The sequence below is a fragment of the Heteronotia binoei genome, chromosome 16, assembly GCF_032191835.1.
Source record: "Heteronotia binoei isolate CCM8104 ecotype False Entrance Well chromosome 16, APGP_CSIRO_Hbin_v1, whole genome shotgun sequence".
Lineage (NCBI taxonomy): Eukaryota > Metazoa > Chordata > Lepidosauria > Squamata > Gekkonidae > Heteronotia > Heteronotia binoei.
In genome coordinates, this window is record NC_083238.1 from 63467488 (window position 1) to 63489026 (window position 21539).

The 21539-nt window shown below is 48.9% G+C and overlaps 1 protein-coding gene across 1 annotated transcript in view; it reads left to right on the forward strand.

Annotated features, from left to right (window-relative positions):
• The window catches only part of VWC2L (von Willebrand factor C domain containing 2 like), a 129474-nt gene that overhangs the window by 25202 nt on the left and 82733 nt on the right, over window positions 1–21539 (forward strand). Inside the window, exon 2 of the mRNA XM_060256915.1 lies at window positions 17858–17987. Coding sequence (XP_060112898.1) covers window positions 17858–17987 — 130 coding nt within the window. The remainder of the gene's footprint in view (window positions 1–17857; window positions 17988–21539) is intronic.

Genomic DNA, 21539 nt, shown 5'->3' on the forward strand with positions numbered 1-21539 from the left:
GTCACACAGTAGCCAAAAAAAAACCCTGGTGCCATCAGGAGGTCCATCAGTGGGGCCAGAACTCCAGAAGCCCTCCCACTGTGGCTCCCCCCCTCCCCAAGCACCAAGAAAACAGAGCATCCCTGCCCCAGACAGAGAGTGCCATCAATGCACTGTGGCTAATTATGCACAAATACCAGCAGGGGGATACTTTTCTGAGCAGTAACATGTGTAAGAGCCCCGTGGCACAGAGTGGAAAAGCTGCAGTCTTGCAGTCGGAGCCCTCTGCTCATGACCTGAGTTCGCTCCTGGCAGAAGCTGGGTTCAGGTAGCCGGCTTCAGGTTGACTCAGCCTTCCATCCTTCCGAGGTCGGTCAAAGGAGTCCGCAGCTTGCTGGAGAGAGTGTAGAGGACTGGGGAAGGCAATGGCAAAACCACCCCATAAAAAGTCTGCTGTGAAAATGTGAAACGTCACCCCAGAGTCAGAAATGACTGGTGCTTGCACAGGGGACGGCCTTTACCTTTAGCGCGTGTGAATGGGGCTTTGGGGTCTTGGTGGGCTGCATATGGAGTATGAGTAGCCAGCGTGAATCAGCAGCAAAGAAGGCAAACACAATGTCTTAGAGCGTTTCCGCAGAGGCAGGGTGTCTGGGACACTGCATGCTGCACTGGTCATATCCAATGTGGAGTGCTGTATCCAATTCTGGAGGCCTTTTCATAGGGGAGGGGCTTTGACTCTGTGGAAGAGCTCCGTGGAGGGGCTGTGGCTTGGCTTTGCTTGTGGAAGGCCCAGGTTCAATACCCCACAGCTCCAGTTGAAGGATCTGGCAGTAGAAATGTGAAAAACCCCTGCCTGAGACCCTGGAGAGCGGCTGCCAGTTCGAGTATCAGAGGTGTCAAACTCATTTGTTATGAGGGCCGGATCTGACATCAATGAGACCTTGAGGGGCCGGTCCATGTTGAGCCAGGCCATGTGTGTACCTATTTAAGATTAGGTAGCAGAGATATAAACTTTATAAACAACACAAACACAAATACATTTTTAAAAAATTAAAACATGCTTAAAATGTTAGCACTCATTGGTCTTAAAGGTGCTTTCTTTGTCTTTCTCCCATGGGATCCAGGGAACTGGGCAAAGGAAGCTCTGGCTCTTTCCTTCCTTCCCAGGGACTGGGTGGGGGAGGAGCCTCAGCCAACAGAAGGAAGAGAGGCTTGGCTCAGTAGCTCTGCTATGTGATTGAGAGAGCCTGGCAAAGCAAGCTCTCCCTCCCCACTTCCTCCCCAAGGAAGGAGCCTCAGCCAATGGAGAAAATAGAAGTTTTGCTCTGTAGCTCCTGTGCAATTGAGCAAGCCTTGCAAAGCAAGCTGTGATGCAGAAGGAAGCAAGAGAGAGGGAGAAGGAAGCAGATGACAGCCAGTTTGACTGCATGTTTGACACTCCTGGCATAGATGATACTGACCTTGAAGGACCCAGAAGGGTCTGATTCGGTAGCTTCGTGTGACACTGAGACTTCAGAGCAGGTGCAGAGAAGAGTGGCAAGGATTTCAGGTTTGGCGATTGAGCCTTATGAAGAAAGGCCCTGGGGACTGGGAATGTTCAGCCTGGAGAAGAGAAGGTGGCGGGGGAGATATGAGTACTCTTTTTCAGTATCTAAAAGTCTGTCATTTAGAGGAAGGGAAGGCTTTAGTTTGGTTAGTAGGGGAGGATGAGACAGACTTGCAACAATAGTTTTAAATTATGGGTGAGAAGATATTGGTAGGATATTAGGAAAAACATTTTTAACAATAATGCCAGTTCCCAGGCGGCCTTGGTTGCCCAGGAAGGATCTTGTGGGTTCTCCCTCCTTGGAGGTGTTTAAGTAGAGGGTGGATGATTATTTGCTAAGGATGCTTTAATCCTGCATCATACCAGGGGGCTGGACTGGGTGGTCTTTGGCTCCATTCCAACTTTCAAATCCTTCTCCTTTATTAACAGTAAGCTCTTTCAACCCGAGGCCGTGAGCCATACAATAAGATCACAGCACAAATATCAATAACAATTACGGAATGATGATAAAAGAAAATTATGCCACTAGTACTTAGCAGGAGAGTGTCTCAAAGATATTACAATAGACAAGGATTTGGCCACAGATCACGTAACTGCAGGGCCATCATCAAGCAACAGAAGAGGGTTCAATGGCAAGTTGGTATTTGCCAAAATGAGGGAAATCCAGCATTCTTTCAATGAAGACCATGGGTTACAGAATACAAAACATATGAACATCTAAAGCTGCCTTCTACTGAATCAGACCCTCAGTCCATCGAAGTCATGTGGCCACCAAGATCCTGTGAATTTGGGGTAGGTATTTGTGGGTTTCCTGCATTGTGCCCTAGATGTGGACTAGATGACCCTGGAGGTCTCTTCCAACTCTATGATTTTACGATTCTATGAAAGTCAGTATTGTCTACTCAGACTGGCAGCAGCTCTCCAGGGTCTCCAGCTGAGGTTTTTCATGCCTACTTGCCTGGACCCTTTTTAGTTGGAGATGCCGGGGATTGAACCTGGGACCTTCTGCTTACCAAGCAGATGCTCAACCACTGAGCCACTGTACCTCCCCTAAAACATGATCAGTGGTCTAGTCTCAATCTTGCCAGAGATGTAACAGCAGAGGCCTCCCGAAAATGGAGTGTTAGCAAATTGGCTCTTTAATTCAGCAAGACATTTAGCCTAACTAGCACAAATTTGCAGCAATATCTAAGAACAGTAAGATAGTTTAAATGTGGAGGGAAACTTGCAGGGAGGGAGGTTCCAAGGGCTGGGGTGGAACTTTTAAATTCTATCATTCTGGGTTTTCTTTTGCAGTGAAATGATAACAGCCATGCGGGGGTGGGGGCAGGACTCTTGTTCCGATCACGATGAGCTCTCTCTATAACAGGGGTGGCCAGGCTTCCTTAACACGAGTCACATAGAATAAATGTCCACTGTATGAGAGCTGTAAGACATGAACAAATATTACACATACACGTCTTTATTAAAACATGTCCATGCTAGAAGGAGACTTATAAACCAACAGATGGGAGTAACAGTCCCCGTAAAACCAGCATAGGGAAAGGTTAGGGAATTATTTCTTGGCACTAGTGAGAAAAGAAAGCACATATGTACCATATAAATCTCTGACCACCATTTGCATCATTATGAATCTCTTTGCCTTGATACCAAGTTTAGTAAATACAGATTCTATAAGAGCTATGAAACTAAGGGGGAATCCTTCGCTGCCCTCTTTAATTCTGTCCCTTCTTCCTGTGGCTCCTTCAGCTCTTGCACTCTCTGCGGTGGAGAAGTGCTTGCAAGCCTGCCGATTTCCCCCTCGTTCCCTGCTTCACACACAGCCTACCTATGGGTCAGCGCTCAGAGACTGACTGAGGTCCCGATGCAAAGCATGCTTACTTGAGAGTAAGCCTGCATTAAGTTCCTCCTCGATCTCTGGGAGCTATACAATATGTGTAAAAGAGCTGCATGTAGCCCCCAGACCAGAATTTGGTCACCCCAGTCATGAGCCCCTGGAAGATCTACAAGTCTGTTTTAGTTGGGCCTTCTGGTGTTCTCTTCAGAGGTGTCCAAAAATCAGCCAACATCCCTTAGTCAAGATGGGCAGTAGGCAAGGCGAACCTCCCTGTGGCCACAGCTGGAAATTCCTGGAACTATTTAGGAGGCAGGGACTGGTGAAAAAGCACAGAGTTTTTGCACTGCCTAGGGCAGGAGTGTCAAACATGTGGCCCAAGGGCCGAATCAGGCCCCCGGAGGACTCCTATCAGGCCCCTGAGTAACTGGCTGTCATCTGCTTCCTTTTCCCTCTCTCTTGCTTCCTCCTGCATCTCAGCTTGCTTTGCAAGGCTTGCTCAATCGCACAGGAGCTACAGAGCAAAACCTCAATTTTCTCCATTGGTTGAGGCTCCTCCCCCTCCTGGTCCCCTGGGGAGGGAGGGAAAGAGCCAGAGCTTCCTCTGCCCAGTTCCCTGGATCCCATGGGAGAAATACAAAGAAAGCACCTTTAAGACCAGCAAGATCATCCTGTTTTAAGCATTTTTTTTAAAAAAAAATCTTTAGTCATGTTTGTGTCCTTTAAAAAGATTCTATCTCAGCTACCTAATCTTAAATATGTTCATACATAGCCCAGCCCAGCCTGACAAAGTCTCATTTATGTCAGACCCGTCCCTCATAACAAATGAGTTCGGCACCCCTGGCCTAGGGTGTTCCATGATGACACGTCCAGTTTTCACCAAAAGCAAAGTCAGTGTACCTCCATTTCCTCACAAAGACAGCTTTCACGACAACAACAACCATAGATTTATACCCCGCCCATCTCTCTCAATCAGAGTCTCAGAGTGGCCTACAATCTCCTTTCTCTTCCCTTCCCCACAACAGACACCCTGTGAGGTGGGTGGGGCTGAGAGAGCTCTCACAGCAGCTGCCCTTTCAAGGACAACCTCTGCCAGAGCTACGGCTGACCCAAGACCATTCCAGCAGGTGCAAGTGGAGGAGTGGGGAATCAAACCCGGTTCTCCCAGATAAGAGAACTACGGCTGACCCAAGGCCATTCCAGCAGCTGCAAGGGGAGGAGTGGGGAATCAAACCTGGTTCTCCCAGATAAGAGAGCTACGGCTGACCCAAGGCCATTCCAGCAGGTGCAAGTGGAGGAGTGGGGAATCAAACCCGGTTCTCCCAGATAAGAGAGCTACGGCTGACCCAAGGCCATTCCAGCAGCTGCAAGGGGAGGAGTGGGGAATCAAACCCGGTTCTCCCAGATAAGAAGAAGAAGAAGAAGAAGAAGATATTGGATTTATATCCCGCCCTCCACTCCGAAGAGTCTCAGAGCGGCTCACAATCTCCTTTACCTTCCTCCCCCACAACAGACACCCTGTGAGGTGGGTGGGGCTGGAGAGGGCTCTCACAGCAGCTGTCCTTTCAAGGACAACCTCTGCCAGAGCTATGGCTGACCCAAGGCCAATCCAGCAGGTGCAAGTGGAGGAGTGGGGAATCAAACCTGGTTCTCCCAGATAAGAGTCCGCACACTTAACCACTACGCCAAACTGGCTCTCCAGCAGGTGCAAGTGGAGGAGTGGGGAATCAAACCCGGTTCTCCCAGATAAGAGAGCTACGGCTGACCCAAGGCCATTCCAGCAGGTGCAAGTGGAGGAGTGGGGAATCAAACCCGGTTCTCCCAGATAAGAGAGCTACGGCTGACCCAAGGCCATTCCAGCAGGTGCAAGTGGAGGAGTGGGGAATCAAAGCCGGTTCTCCCAGATAAGAGAGCTCTGGCTGACCCAAGGCCATTCCAGCAGCTGCAAGTAGAGGAGTGGGGAATCAAACCCGGTTCTCCCAGATAAGAGAGCTCTGGCTGACTCAAGGCCATTCCAGCAGGTGCAAGTGGAGGAGTGGGGAATCAAACCTGGTTCTCCCAGATAAGAGTCCACGCACTTAACCACTACCCCAAACTGGCTCTCACATTAGTAGGAAGTAAACTGTGCCTGGTTTATGGACCCAGTGGAGCCCCTCCACAGGCCCCGTAGGGGACCAGAGACTGTAGGCTGTAAGAACCCCGTAGGGTTACTAAGTCCAATTCAAGAAATATCTGGGGTCTTTGGGGGTGGAGCCAGGAGACATTGGGGGTGGAGCCAGGAGCAAGGTTGTGACAAGCATCATTGAACTCCAAAGGGAGTGCTGGCCATCACATTTCAAGGGACCGCAGACCTTTTAATCGCCTTCCCTTCATAAGAAATAATGGATAGGGGCACCTTCTTTTGGGGCTCATAGAACTGGACCCCTTGGTCCAATCTTTTTGAAACCTGGAGGGTATTTTGGGAAGAGGCCCTGGATGCTATGCTGAAACTTTGGTGCCTCTACTTCAAAACACAGTCCCCCCCCCCCAAGAGCCCCAGATACCTGCGGATCAATTTTCCATTATTTCCTACTGGAATAAGTCTCCATAGGGAATAATAGAGTTTCCAGCAGACATTTCCCTCCTCCCCCCTTCCTGCTTTCTGATGACCCTGAAACGGGGGGAGGGGAGGGCCTCCAAACCAGGGGATCCCCTGCCCCCACCTGGGGATTGGTAACCCTAGAACTCCGGTTTAGTCATGCGGCACTAGGAGAAATCATTATATTGGCTGAAGAACCCTGTGAAAGCTAGCGGGGAGAAGATCAGCTCCCTGCAGGCTCCAGCCGCAGGCTCACCTGCACAGCTGGGATTTTTGCATCACAGCTGGCCCTAATGTTATGAAGCAATGGGGGGGGGGGGGCTGGGAGAATCAGGAAGGGGAGATTATTCTGACTCACAAGGGAAGTACACTAATACAATAATACCGTAATCCTTTAAAGAGTCTGCCCCCCCCCCAAAAAAACCCCCTCTGTATCTTTTCTGTTGCACTCGGGGAAAGATCAGCCTGGAAAAAAATGTGCAGTGTGTATTATTCATTACTAGAACAGACCAGGACATCAAGGAATGTTTGCATCCCTTCTTTGTAAACCCTGAAATCTGTGACTAAAATTATGTACCTTTTGCTTAAGTGGCACTTCTTGGGAAGCAGTTCTTTGAAGCTCTGCAGAATTCAACTTTGTTTTTGAAGACGCTGCGTGCAGGCTGGAGGAGGGACGGCAAGGCAGCATGGTCTCGCCTCAGATCTCAGAAGCTAAGCAGAGCCAGCCCTGGGCAGGAAAACCCAGCAGAGGAAGGCCGTGGTAAACCACCCCTGCCCTCAAAACCGCTTGCTAGGACTGCCAGAAGTTGAAAACTAAGCAGGATCAGGACTTGGAAGAGGGGCCACCTAGGAAGGCTCTGAAGAAGGAGGTCATGGCAAACCACCTCGCTTCTGCTGTGACTTGGTGGCACACACCCACACCCATGTGTGTAGGCCTGAGAAGGTGGGCCAGGAAGTGCACCCAGCTTGAGACTTTCCCCGCACATTTAGAATTACAAGGCTTCAAGGCTGGTCTTTTAAAGATCAAAAAAGCAACTGCTCTGATCCGGGTAGCCCAGCTGCAAGCCCCATCTCATCAGATCTCTTCCCACACGTTCCCCAGACCGTCTCTTCCCACACGTTCCCCAGAGAGCACTGAGATCGGGAACTCAAAACCTTCAGGGCCTTCTCCGTAATGGCTCCATCCTGGTGGAACCAGCTGCCGGAAGAGGTAAGGGCCCTGCGGGACCTTACCCAATTCCGCAGGGCTTGTAAGACTGCCCTCTTCTGGCTGGCCCACAACTAACCGGCACTGAACACTGAACATTGAACACTGAACATCGAATACTGAACTTGAAATTGAATTTGAATTGAGTGTAGCTTTAAGACCGCTGTATGATTTTAACGTTTATGTACATAACAAATGCCTAGATTTTTAACTATAAATTATGAAATGTTAATTTTAATGCTTAATTTTATATTTTTGTGTTAGTTTTACATGTTGTAAGCCGCCCTGAGCCACCTGGTGGGAAGGGCGGGATATAAATCTCAGATAAATAAATAAAATAAATAAATCTCAGAAGCTAAGCAGGGCTGCCATTGGCAAGTCCTTGGATAAGAACATAAGAGAAGCCATGTTGGATCAGGCCAACGGCCCATCAAGTCCAACACTCTGTGTCACACAGTGGCAAAAAATGTTATATACACACATACACTGTGGCTAATAGCCACTGATGGACCTGTGCTCCATATTTTTATCTAAACCCCTCTTGAAGGTGGCTATACTTGTGGCCGCCACCACCTCCTGTGGCAGTGAATTCCACATGTTAATCACCCTTTGGGTGAAGAAGTACTTCCTTTTATCCGTCTTAACCTGTCTGCTCAGCAATTTCATCGAATGCCCACGAGTTCTTGTATTGTGAGAAAGGGAGAAAAGTACTTCTTTCTCTACTTTCTCCATTCCATGCATTATCTTGTAAACCTCTATCATGTCACCCCGCAGTCGACGTTTCTCCAAGCTAAAGAGTCCCAAGCGTTTCAACCTTTCTTCATAGGGAAAGTGCTCCAGCCCTTTAATCATTCTAGTTGCCCTTCTCTGCACCTTCTCTAAAGCTATAATATCCTTTTTGAGGTGCGGCGACCAGAACTGCACACAGTACTCCAAATGAGACCGCACCATCGATTTATACAGGGGCATTATGATACTGGCTGATTTGTTTTCAATTCCCTTCCTAATAATTCCCAGCATGGCATTGGCCTTTTTTATTGCAAACGCACACTGTCTTGACACTTTCAGTGAGTTATCTATCATGACCCCAAGATCTCTCTCTTGATCAGTCTCTGCCAGTTCAGATGGATGGATGGGAGTCCTTGGAATACCAGTTGTGGGCAGGCAGGGGCAGGCTCTATTCAGCCACTGGCGGGGTCATACAGTTAGTGGAACAACATAATAGCATCATGCGGATGTCACATAACCCGTGTGATATGGATATATGTTGACTTGAAGCCAATTCGGAGTGAGGGTGGTGCTTTCTGTCCTCACTCTGAATGAGTACGCCATTCACCTCTGCCTGAAAGGGAGCGGAGAAATGTTTTGTAGCCAGCAACATCATTGGTGAAGGGCATAAACATGCACACACACCCAGATACACAAACTCCTTTGGGTCAGCTATTCATTTGTAGCTGCTCAGTACACTTTGGGTCAAATAATTCCACTTCCCATGTTGGTTTTGAAATGCTTCCCTCCAAATTACATTAAAATGCCTTTTGTGGGGAGAAGGGTTCCAGCTGTCTTCAACACTGGACTTTCTTTCACGTTCCCTTTTTTTGTGCTTTCTGGTTTTTCAGATCAGGGTGGAAGACTGAGGTGGACTGGGAGGGGGGCTTGGTCAGGAATGCCCCTTTTTCCTGGCCGTCAGTTCTGCTTTTGTATGTATTTTTAGTTGCAGGATTGTATGTTTGCCTAAAAATAAAATACTGAACATAAAAGAATGGGCCATTTGTGACAGAGACCAGAGAGAATAATCCTTGAAACTGATCATTTTGCCGCAAACGGAGGATTCCTTGGATGATCCCCCAGGCATCAAAGTCACAGTTTTCAGGGACCAGGCCTTGCTCCAGCTGTGCAGGACGCGCATGAAGAAGGGACCCTGGGCTGGGCTGGGCTGGGATGCCTGGGATGGATGCCTTGCTAGGGCAAAGAAAGCGGAAGAGGGATGACTCAGTAAATCACATTTCTGCAGATTTAAAACATACGTGAGAAGCATATCTATTTTGAGCGGCTTCTATAGTCTGAATAGCATCAGCCATTGGTGAAAACAAAAAAAAGTCTAATATAAATAAATGTGTCCAGTGATGCTCTGTATTCTTGATGCTTGGGGGGAGCACAGTGGGAGGGCTTCTAGTGTCCTGGCCCCACTGATGGACCTCCTGATGGCACCTGGGTTTTTTGACCACTGTGTGACCCAGAGTGTTGGACTGAGTGGGCCATTGGCCTAATCCAACATGGCTTCTCCTATGTTCTTATGTCTGGGGCAGTGATGCTCTGTATTCTTGGTACTGGTGGGGGGGACAGTGGGAGGGCTTCTAGTGTCCTGGCCCCACTGATGGACCACACCATCAGTTTATACAGGGGCATTCTGATACTGGCTGATTTGTTTTCAATTCCCTTCCTAGATTTTAGATTTGCCGTATATCTGATTCAGCTTCGTCTGCAGTCCTGGGATTTCTTTCAGGTCTGAAGAGAAATCCTCCCGCCGGTCTGTTCATAGCTGCATTTTGCAGTTCTGTTGATCGTATCCCCTATGACAGGGTTCCGAAATCAATATATTGATATAGGCATCAAATTCAAATAAATAAACTCATCTCTGAACCACATTTCCGAGGTGATGCTCTCCCCCCATTCTGCTACCATTTTCCCATTTCTAAAACAGCTTTCATCCTCCTGATTGGTTCCGCTTTTTCACCTGCTGTGAAGGTGGAAGTTTCTAGCCTATTTTGGGATCCTTTTTAACACCGTCTAGATCTCTGCCTCTTCAGCAGGAGGTCCATTTCCGTTCCTGGCTTCCCCCCTCAAGATCAGAGGCATCAAAGCAAAGATGAAAGTCCTCTCCTTTTCTACTTGAAAAACATCCTTGTGTTTTCGGGGCCTTTTTTTCTTTCTTAGCCACCTCTTCCCATTTCTCACCCTCAGCCTCAGCTCTAATTATAAAGCCCTTTTGCCCTTGATTTGTCTGATTCATCTTCTTCCCAGCTCTTCCTCTGGCTCCCTTCTCATCTTCCAGCCGAAATTACCATTACAATAAACATCTCCTTCAGAACCACCATTGTCTCGAGCATCATTAATATTTACAGCTGTTCTACAGACAGAAATGTACAACTTGATAGCTTCCCTTCCCTTCTTGCAGAGTTTCCCGCTGCGGTGTCTTCCTCCAACACAAAGTCATCAAAGCGGGGAGGAGCAGTGCGCCAGGAAGTGCAGTGGGAACGTTCCCTGAGTAGACCACATGCCAGATATCAAATTAAAGTGGTGTAGCTCTTACAAATTAGTTCACCTCCAGGACCAACATCTTGCGTGCTTCGTTTAATTAATTAGCATGGTCAGCAGCCAGAGCTCCGCGTGTCCTCCTGCCCCTCTGCCAGCCACAAAAAACAAACAAAAACCCAGCCCCCAAACTCCCACACTTCGAACCCTTTTTCCCTCGTCTCTTTGTTTTGAGTCCCAAAGTGCAGCCATGTGCAGGATGCCTGGATGTGCAGAAACGATTCATTTGGGGTCTATCTGAGGCCATTCAGCTGAGAAGCCTTTTGTCCGGCAAAGATTCCCCTCCTTTGTTCTCTCTCCTTTTGTGCTCCTTTCCTCCCCCTGCAGCCACACAAAGGAGCTCTCAGGCAGAGAGAGCGAGGGCAACCAGGCGCCTTCGCCCAGCTACAATGGCCTGTGGTGATTCCCAGGTCAATGTTTTTGTAAAGGCCCCTGAAACCTCTGCTGGAATCAGCAACTGTAGCGTGCTTCAAGGGCCAACAAAATGATATGGAGCCCCAGCAAATATCTCACGTGCATTCATTATGGAAAGCTTTATCAGCATTCCCCCCTGATGTGCAAAAACAAACTGTCAACTACTTGAACTGCTTCTTCAGATATTCAGAAAAAAATGGGGTGAGGATAAACTTCTAGAAATTAGATTGCAAGAACTCCTGGGGCATGACTGGGGGTCTCCCAGGTGACCTGTAGTGTTGCAGCCCATCCAGAATCTCTTGGCCCCCATTCCCCAAGCCCACACAGAACTCCCCAGCCAGTTCCGCCAGATGTTTATTCACGCACCCAGCGCCCAAAGTCATCGGCAGCACCTCTACCTGCCTTATTGCTTAGAAGCTCCTTGCCCTTCCACCTTGCAGCCTCTCCAGGCTGGTTTTAAAAGCCTTGATGCCTCTCTTCCACCCCTCCCCCAAGTTCCAAAAAGTCTGGACCTGGGGTCTGATTCCGTGACACCCCCGCCCCCCCAAGAACCATAGAATCCTAGAGTTGGAAGGGAGCTCCAGGGTCATCCTCCTAAATTCACAGCATCCTCATTGCTGTCAAATGGCCATCTAGCCTCTTGCTTAGAAGTCTCCAAGGAAGGAGAGCCCACCACCTCCCGAGGAGGAAGCCTGTTCCACTGAGGAACTGCGCTAGCTGTCAGGAAGTTCTTCCTAATGTTGAGCCGAAAACTCTTTTGATTTAATGTCAACCTGTTGGTTCTCCTTTGTGCTCCTTTTCTGCACCTGAACCCACGCAAACAAGAGCTCTCAGGAAAGTGCCCCTCTCCTTCATTATTTCCAGTGGAGGGAAGGCATTTAAAAGGTGTTCAGTCCCTTTAAATGTGATGGCCAGAACTCCCTTTGGAGTTCAGTCATGCTTGTCAAACCCTTGCTCTTGGCTCTACCTGTAAGCCACCCTGAGCCCACTTTGGCAGGGAGGGTGGGATATAAGATGGATGGATGGATGGATGGATGGATGGATGGATGGATGGATGGATGAAATACCCCTAAGGTCTTCTGGCTCCATCCCCAAAATGCTCCTCCAGCCGTCTCCCTGTCTGTGACCAAACATCATTGCCCAAGTTCAGTTCTGCATCAGAGGAATATATTTCCCTGTAGTTCTTACGAGGGTTTGACAGTTTTTGTTGAGTCAGAAATTTGCAGCATGTATTAATCCAGTTGATTGTCCCTCAATGCAAAGTTCCAAGCACTTCACCAAGGTTGCTTAATTGCAGCACCTTTAAATCCTGACCCCAATGGTTGCTGAAATATTACGAAGCTGGGAACGCACACTTTGGAAAGTGCAGCATGCTCAAGATTTGCATGGGAATGCCAAGCAAGCAAAATCTCAGCAAGTGGAATGAACTGCAGTCAAGTAGGGAAGCCGGAGGGGGGGGGGGGGGCGGGGAGGAAGCAGGTGGCGCTAGCGAGGGGGTCTGCAAAAGGGAGCTGGAGGGGTCTCTCCCCAGCTGCTGGTGGGGCCGTTTCTCAGCTCTCTGGCTCTTGAGCTCATAAAGAATGACGTGTGTGGTGGAGTCATTTCAAGCAGTCTTTCCCAACCTGTGGGTCCACCCAAAAGTGGGTCACAGACCACCCCTCCCTAATAGCAGCTCCTGTGATTTGTGTCATTCTTTCCTTCCTACCAGCTTCTCACACCCGCATCCCACCCCCTTCCCTCTTGGTGACAATAAATCCCAGGAAGTGATGGGATTTAGTGACAGGTTGGAAATTTCTTAACTGCTTTTACTTGCTCAGGATGAGGACCGCATATCGGAGGAAGCACACACTTTGAACTCCAAACTCACATTTTTTTTTCCGCTGCCGAGAGTGAACTTTGCCTTCTAGAGGTGTTGCAAGACCCCACTGCACCTGTAACTTTAAGACTGAAGCCCTCAGTTGCTGTTGCTAGGCAACCACAGCATTCTAAGGCTGATTTCTGTCACTCAAAGGCAGGGGGAGGGACACTTGGTCACAGAAAGCTGCCTTCTACTGGACTGGATCCTTGGTCCACCAGTGTTCTCTACTCAGGGTGGCAGCCACTCTCCAGGGTCTCAGGCAGAAGAGGGTCTTTCCCATCCCCTCCTGCCTGGTCCTTCAAGGGGAGACTCTGGGGAGTGAACCTGGGACTTTCTGCATGCCAAAGCAGATGCTTTCCAGAGCTCTTTTGGCCTTGAGGGAGGACTCACAAAGGCCAGACCTGGCAGCAACCACTGGGTGACTTAATACCCCTTGACTTGCATAACTCAGCTAGGCCTGACCACTGACTTCTGTCCAACAGAAGCCACTCCAAAATACTTGCATTGTGTACATAAGAACATAACAACATAAGAGAAGCCCTGTTGGATCAGGTCAATGGCCCCTCCAGTCCAACACTCTGTGTCACACAGTGGCCAAGAAACCAGGTGCCATCAGGAGGTCCACCAGTGGGGCCAGGGCACTAGAAGCCCTCCCACTGTGCCCCCCCAACCACCAAGAATACAGAGTGTCATTGCCCCAGGCATAAGAACATAAGAGAAGCCATGTTGGATCAGGCCAATGGCCCATCCAGCCCAACACTCTGTGTCACGCAGTGGCCAAATACACACACACACACACACACTGTGGCTAATAGCCACTGATGGACCTCTGCTCCATATTTTTATCCAATCCCCTCTTGAAGCTTGCTATGCTTGTAGCTGCTACCACCTCCTGTGGCATTGAATTCCACATGTTAATCACCCTTTGGGTGAAGAAGTACTTCCTTTTATCCGTTCTAACCTGGCTGCTCAGCTATTTCATCGAATGCCCATGAGTTCTTGTATTGTGAGAAAGGGAGAAAAGTACTTCTTTCTCTACTTTCTCCATCCCATGCATAATCTTGTAAACCTCTATCATGTCACCCGGCAGTCGACGTTTCTCCAAGCTAAAGAGCCCCAAGCGTTTTAACCTTTCTTCATAGGGAAAATTGATGAACCTTTAATCATTCTTGTTGCCCTTTTCTGCACTTTCCTCAATGCTATAATATCTTTTTTGAGGTGCAGTGACCAGAATTGCACACAGTACTCCAGCCGTTAGATCTTCAGAGTAGGGTCTGTCTGGGAGACTCCAGTTGGATTTTCCATCTTGTGGTGGAAGCTCACTTTGGACCAGTCAGAAACTTTCAGCCTAGTCTACCTCACAGGGTTATTGTGTGGATAAAAAGGAGGAGAGGATGACGACTGTACGTGCTTTGGTCCCAACTGTGGAGAAAGCCAGGGTATACATGAAGAATAACTATAGCTGAAGCTGGTAGGCATATGAAAGATATGTTGGTGCATGACTGTGAAGGGGAGACTGAGGCAGGGGGAAGGGGAGAGGAAATGGGGGTTGCCAGGGGGAGGGAAAGGGGACCTAATGTGGGGAGGGGAATACAGAGGGAAGTCATGTTCCCCCGTCACAAGTTTTCCAACTCTTGTGAGTATTGCTGGTGCCGTAGGCAAGGCTTTTTTTGATCAGGAACCCAATTCCGGCTGCCTTGGAGTCGGGGGTGTGGCCTAACATGCAAATGAGTTCTTGCTGGGCTTTTTCTACTAAACAAAGTTCTGATATGCATTCCCCACCCAGCTGTCCCGGAGACAGTGAATACCACAGGTGGGCACAGGTTGCCAAATCCTTGGGAGATTCCTGAAGATTTGGACCTAGAGCCTGGGGAGGAGAGTGTATAGAATCCTAGAATCATAGAGTTTGAAGGGACCTCTAGGGTCATCTAGTCTAACCCCCTGCACAATGCAGGAAACTCACAAATACCTCCCCCTAAATTCACAGGATCTTCATCGCTGTTGTATGGCCATCCAGCATCTGTTTAAAAATCTCCAAGGAAGGAGAGCCTACCACCTCCTGAGGAAACCTGCTCCACTGAGGAACCGTTCTCACTGTCACGAAGTTCTTAGAATCATAGAATCATAGAGTTGGAAACGACCTCTAGGGTCATCTATTCTAACCCCCTGCACAATGCAGGAAACTCACACACACCTTCCCCCTAAGTTCACAGGATCCACATTGCTGTCAGGTGGCCATCCAACCTCTGTTTAAAAACCTCCAAGGAAGGAGAGCCCACCACCTCCCAAGGAGGAAGCCTGTTCCACTGAGGAACCGCTCTAAACTCACAAACACCTCCCCCTAAATTCACAGGATCTTCACTGCTGTCAGATGGTCATCTAGCCTCTGTTGAAAAACCTCCAAGGAAGGAGAGCCCACCACCTCCCAAGGAGGAAGCCTGTTCCACTGAGGAACCACTCTAAACTCACAAACACCTCCCCCTAAATTCACAGGATCCTCATTGCTGTCAGATGGCCATCTAGCCTCTGTTGAAAAACCTCCAAGGAAGGAGAGCCCACCACCTCCCAAGGAGGAAGCCTGTTCCACTGAGGAACCGCTCTAAACTCACAAACACCTCCCCCTAAATTCACAGGATCTTCATTGCTGTCAGATGGGCATCTAGCCTCTGCTGAAAAACCTCCAAGGAAGGAGAGCCCACCACCTCCCGAGGAGGAAGCCTGTTCCACTGAGGAACCACTCTAAACTCACAAACACCTCCCCCTAAATTCACAGGACCATTGCTGTCAGATGGCCATCTAGCCTCTGTTGAAAAACCTCCAAGGAAGGAGAGCCCACCACCCCCCAAGGAGGAAGCCTGTTCCACTGAGGAACCGCTCTAACGGTCAGGAAGTGTAGTTTGAGGCAGAGAGAGAACTCAGCATAGAAGGGGTGCCGCAGACATCTCTTGACAGAGTGGCCATTTTCTACAGAAAAAAAATGATCACTGTAGTTTGGAGATCAGCTGTGATTTTGGGAGAGCTCTGGGCTCCCCACCTGGTTGGCCACCGTAGGCAGGCATGTGAGTCTCTTGGAGAAAAGTGATGCCGATTTGCCAACCCAGAAGACGCCTGAGTGCCTCGGTGCATTTATTATGGGAATGGAGTCCCTTGACAGCCCAAGTAATAATATTTAGCCTTCTCATTATGCAACGGGCAAATTAATGGAGGTAGAGTATTGATATTGATGTGGTAGTTGGTGTCTGACTTGTGTGCTGTGTGGGAAATGACTCACCTCAGGATTTTGTACTCAACGAGCTATGGCTGAGTCGGGTAAATGGAGCATAGTTATGGGATGGCTTATTGGACTATCGTTAACATTAATTTTGGCTTCACCTTCACAGGCTAAAAGAAGAGAGAGAAAATCCTAAACTATTTTTTTTTAAAAATTGAGAAAATAAATGGAACAGATAAAAAGCAAACAAGCAAAATGCCTGAGCTGCCCAGAAAGAGTTAAGAGTTGGCTTAACTTCATGTTCTCTAAGCCAAGGAAAGAAGGACTTGTAGGGTGCCCATATGAACAAGATATCTTGTTAATACCACAAGAAAGACAGAGGCAGATAGATAGATATACATTTATAAAAATTGTTGCCAGGTAATAATACCACAAGCATTAGACTCCGTTGGAGGGACAACAACAGGGCATAGAGGCTGAGGCCAAGATCTTCCTAAGAACTCTGGAAGAGCCCTGCTAGATTAGACCAGTGAGGGTTCATCTAGTCCAGCATCCTGTGGCCAGCCAGTTCCTCTGGAGGGCCAACAACAGGGCAGAGAGGCTGAGGCCTTCATAAGAAAAGAGCCCTGCTGGATCAGACAAGTGAGGGTCCATCCAGTCCAGCCTCCTGCTTCACACAGTGGCCAACCAGTTCCTCTGGAGGGCCAACAAGAAGTCATAGAATGGCTGAGGCCTACCCCCTGAGAAGAAAATTAGAAGAGCCCTGTTGGGTCAGACCACTGATCCATCTAGTCCAGCTCCTATCTCACATAGTAGCCAACCAGTTCCTCTGGAGGGCCAACAACAGGGCAGAGAGGTTGAGTCTTTCCCCTGAGAAGAACATCAGAAGAGCCCTGCTGGGTCAGACCAGGGAGGGTTCATCTAGTCCAGCCTCCTGTCTCCCACAGGGGCCACCCAGTTCCTCTGGAGGGCCAACAACAAGGCAGAGAGGCCGAGGACTTCCCCTGAGAACATCCCCTGATGTTGCCTCCTGGCTCTGGGATTCAGAGGAAACTGGGCTGTTCGAAATAGAAAAGACCAGGAGTCCAGGAGCACCGAAATGACTAACAAAATTTGTGGCACGGGAGGAGTTCTCATGAGTCACACAGTGTCTGAAGTGGAAATGAAAAGGTCTGTCTGAAATGGGAAAGAAGTAGAAAAGATCATGAGTTCAGGAGCACCTTGTTGGGCTATGTCAGGTCGGCCATGTATGTACCTATTTAAGATTAGGTAGCGGAGATAACTTTTAAAGGACACAGACAAACACAAGTAAAGTTTTAAAAAACCCGCCTTAAAACATGCTTAAAACATTAGCACTTGTTGGTCTTAAAGGTGCTTTCTTTGTATTTCTCCCAGGGGATCCAGGGAACTGGGCAAAGGAAGCTCTGACTCTTTCCCTCCCTCCCCAGGGGACCAGGAGTGGGGGCGAGCCTCAACCAATGGAGAACATCAAGGTTTTGCTCTGTAGCTCCTGTGCGATTGAGCAAGCCTTGCAAAGTAAGCTGTGATGCAGAAGGAAGCAAGAGAGAGGGAGGGAGAAGGAGGCAGAGGACAGCCAGTTGTTCCGGGGCCTGATAGGAGCCCTTCAGGGGCCTGATTCGGCCCCTGGGGTGCATGTTTGACACCCCTGGCCTAAACCACATAGGTGAGAGGATTCCTTGCTGAAAACCTGCCCCAGGTCTTTGGAGGCCTGCGTGAAACATCAGTCAGAGACAGCTTTGCAATGAGGCTAAGCTTTGCAGCTGCATATGTGTTATTGTCGCTAGTATGTTGCTGGGAATGCTGGATAAATGCAATGTTTTGAGAACCGATTTTTATGCACCTGTTGTTCTGCTGGAAGGGGGAAAAGATGGGCTAATTTGAGCTTTGTTCCTAGCCCTCTCCGTGCGAATGGTGTCGCTGTGAGCCCAGCAATGAAGTGCACTGTGTTGTAGCAGACTGTGCCGTGCCTGAGTGTGTCAACCCGGTCTATGAACCAGAACAGTGTTGTCCAGTCTGCAAAAATGGTAAGCCTTCAATGCATCAAAAAGCAAAATGTCATAAGAACATTTTCCATTCTGTACATCACCTTGAAGCATAACTTGATCAGGAAAGTCTAGCGTGTTGAAAGACTCGTCTTCTTGCATTGGGAGTGAGTGGCACCATCGGCGATCCAACAGATCATCCCGCCAGTGTGATGGGTGCTGAGGTCAGCTGAGAACACCCTGCACTGGCAATGCCCCATGTTTTTGTACCCTGCGGCATCGCCCAATGGCTTCCTTCCCCCCGCCCCCCTCAATGTCCTGCCCCTATCCCAGCATACGTGGCAGAAGAGTGTGAGGGGGAGGAGCTAAATCTTGACCCTGCCCTCTTGGGCAGCCGTGTTTGGGAAAGGGAGCATGACTGGAAGCCATAAGGGAGAGCTGGTAGCCACCAGGCAAGACACTGAGGATGAAGCCCTTTAATTGCTGCACAGACACCTGGAACATTCTCTTGCCTCTCTTGTAACTTGCTTTTTTTGTCATGTCCTGTGTTTATAACCCAACTCAATTTAATGCCATCCTCACATTAACAAATTACAGATTAAAATGTATTCTCCCTTGGGAAGGGAGCATCGTATAGTAAAATGAGGTTTGTAGTTATGCGAAGGAGGAGGTGTGGTGCTTCTGCCATTGGTAATAGAATCAACCTGCAGAGAATCTCTTGGTGGGAGATTGCGGGGGAAGGTGGGCATGGGGGCAGGCCATCAGCAATGCTGTGATGTCACATCCGGGGGAAACCTGGAAGTGACATCACAAGGACTGAGTCCGGGAGAGGACTGACATCACTTCTGGGTTTTCCCGAGAAGTGATGTCATGCTATCGGTCTGTGGACCATTTGTTAACAGCAGCTGGGGAGGGGGAATGCTTGACCTCCCCCGAGGGACTGGCCCCCCGGTTATGGCCGACACAAGAGTCAGCAGAAGCACCAGGGCCAGGTCTCCTCTTCCTCTGTCTGCCCCAAATGCAAGACTTGATGTTTTCTGCTGTTGTGTTGTCTTGTGCCTCCAAACTGCAGCCATGAGAGTGGAATAAGCAGGGGTGGAATTCTAGCAGGAGCTCCTTTGCATATTAGGCCACACCCCCTGATGTAGTCAATCCTCCAAGAGCTTACAAAAAAGAGCCCTGTAAGCTCTTGGAGGATTGGCTACATCAAGGGGGTGTAGCCCAGGGGTGGAATTCTAGCAGGACCTGCTTTGCATATTAGGCCACACACCCCTGATGTAGCCAATCGTCCTGGAGCTTACAGGGCTCTTTTTTGTAAGCGCTTGGAGGATTGGCTACATCAGGGGGTGTAGCCTAATATGCAAAGGAGCTCCTGCTAGAATTCCACCCCTGGGAATAAGTGTGGGGAAAGTGTAACCCAGAGACAGGGGGAGCTTCTCTTTTGATCAATGGCACAACCTGAGAGTTTGTCCTGAGGCCACCGCAAGGCAGCTGCGCCCAGGAGGAAAAATGTATTCTCCCTTGGGAAGGGCTCTCCCCTTCCTCTTGGCTGCCCCACCACACAGCTCCCCTCCCTGCCTGCCTGCTCGGCCTCCTTCCAAGTAGAGCTGGAACATTCCATCCATTCGTCAGTCAGAGCAATGAAACATTTTAATCAGCAAAAAAGCCACTCCGGATTCATCAGGCAGCAGAACCTGGCTTTTTGAAAAGGTCTTTTTAATACAAGCATTTACGGAAAAATGCAGAAGTCAGGTGTGGTCTCAGGAGAGAAGTCTCACCTGCTTTCATACACCAGAGAGACTCTCTTTAGGGTTTTCTCCTTCTGTCCCTCCATATAATTTGGGAGAATTATTTGCCTGCACACACACACACACAAACAACCTTCCTGATAGGTGACAACCACTGATAGACTTTTCCTCCATAAATTTGTCAAATTCCTTTTTAAAGCTGATTGTGTTCCCGGCCATCCCCCCTATCTTGTGACACTGAGTTCCACAAGCCAGTTCTTCTCTCTGTCATCTGGCCTTCCCTCCCATTAACATTCTGAGGGATGCTACCTCCGTAATGGGTCTCCCTCTAATGCGATTAACCTTGAGGTCAACAGAGCAGAACGAGTCAGACGTCTCATCTACATCTCTCTGCTACTCATTAAACAGTCACTCGGGCGAATGCCCGGGGTGATTCTTTTGAACACCAGTGAACGGGCCTCCCTCAGAGACCTGAATCCAGGCGTTGCAGCTGATTTAGTGGTGTTTAGGAACATTAGTTCCTACAGCACTAACCCTAACCCCCCACACACACCAGGAGCATTGATAATGATAGCTGTATCATCTGACATTTTCCCTCACAAGCTTGTTGTTCTGTGAGCCAGTTCCCCATAGCGAAGCACTCTGGTCCATGGAGACCCTAAATTCTCCACTGGAGTGGGTTTCTTTGGCTTTCAGTGACTTCATCTCTCCAAGTTTAACAAATTACCTCGAGAAGACAGATTTGCAAGGGTGGTTGCAAACCTCACCTTGAAGGAACATGTGAATTTGAGGTCTTGCCCACACAAAAGAACATATGAGAAGCCATGTTGGATCAGGCCAATGGCCCATCCAGTCCAACACTCTGTGTTACATAAGAACATAAGAGAAGCCATGTTGGATCAGGCCATCCAGTCCAACACTCTGTGTCACAGAAGAACATAAGAGAAGCCATGTTGGATCAGGCCAATGGCCCATCCAGTCCAACACTCTGTGTCACAGAAGAACATAAGAGAAGCCATGTTGGATTAGGCCATCCAGTCCAACACTCTGTGTCACATGAGAACAAAAGAGAAGCCATGTTGGATCAGGCCAATGGCCCATCCAGTCCAACACTCTGTGTCACAGAAGAACATAAGAGAAGCCATGTTGGATCAGGCCAATGGCCCATCCAGTCCAACACTCTGTGTCACAGAAGAACATAAGAGAAGCCATGTTGGATCAGGCCATCCAGTCCAACACTCTGTGTCACAGAAGAACATAAGAGAAGCCATGTTGGATCAGGCCAATGGCCCATCCAGTCCAACACTCTGTGTCACAGAAGAACATAAGAGAAGCCATGTTGGATCAGGCCAATGGCCCATCCAGTCCAACACTCTGTGTCACAGAAGAACTTAAGAGAAGCCATGTTGGATCAGGCCAATGGCCCATCCAGTCCAACACTCTGTGTCACATAAGAACATAAGAGAAGCCATGTTGGATCAGGCTATTGGCCCATCCAGTCCAACACTCTGTGTCACAGAAGAACATAAGAGAAGCCATGTTGGATCAGGCCAATGGCCCATCCAGTCCAACACTCTGTGTCACAGAAGAACATAAGAGAAGCCATGTTAGATCAGGCCAATGGCCCATCCAGTCCAACACTCTGTGTTGCATAAGAACATAAGAGAAGCCATGTTGGATCAGGCTATTGGCCCATCTAGTCCAACACTCTGTGTCGCATAAGAACATAAGAGAAGCCATGTTGGATTAGGCCAATGGCCCATCCAGTCCAACACTCTGTGTTACATAAGAACATAAGAGAAGCCATGTTGGATCAGGCCATCCAGTCCAACACTCTGTGTCACAG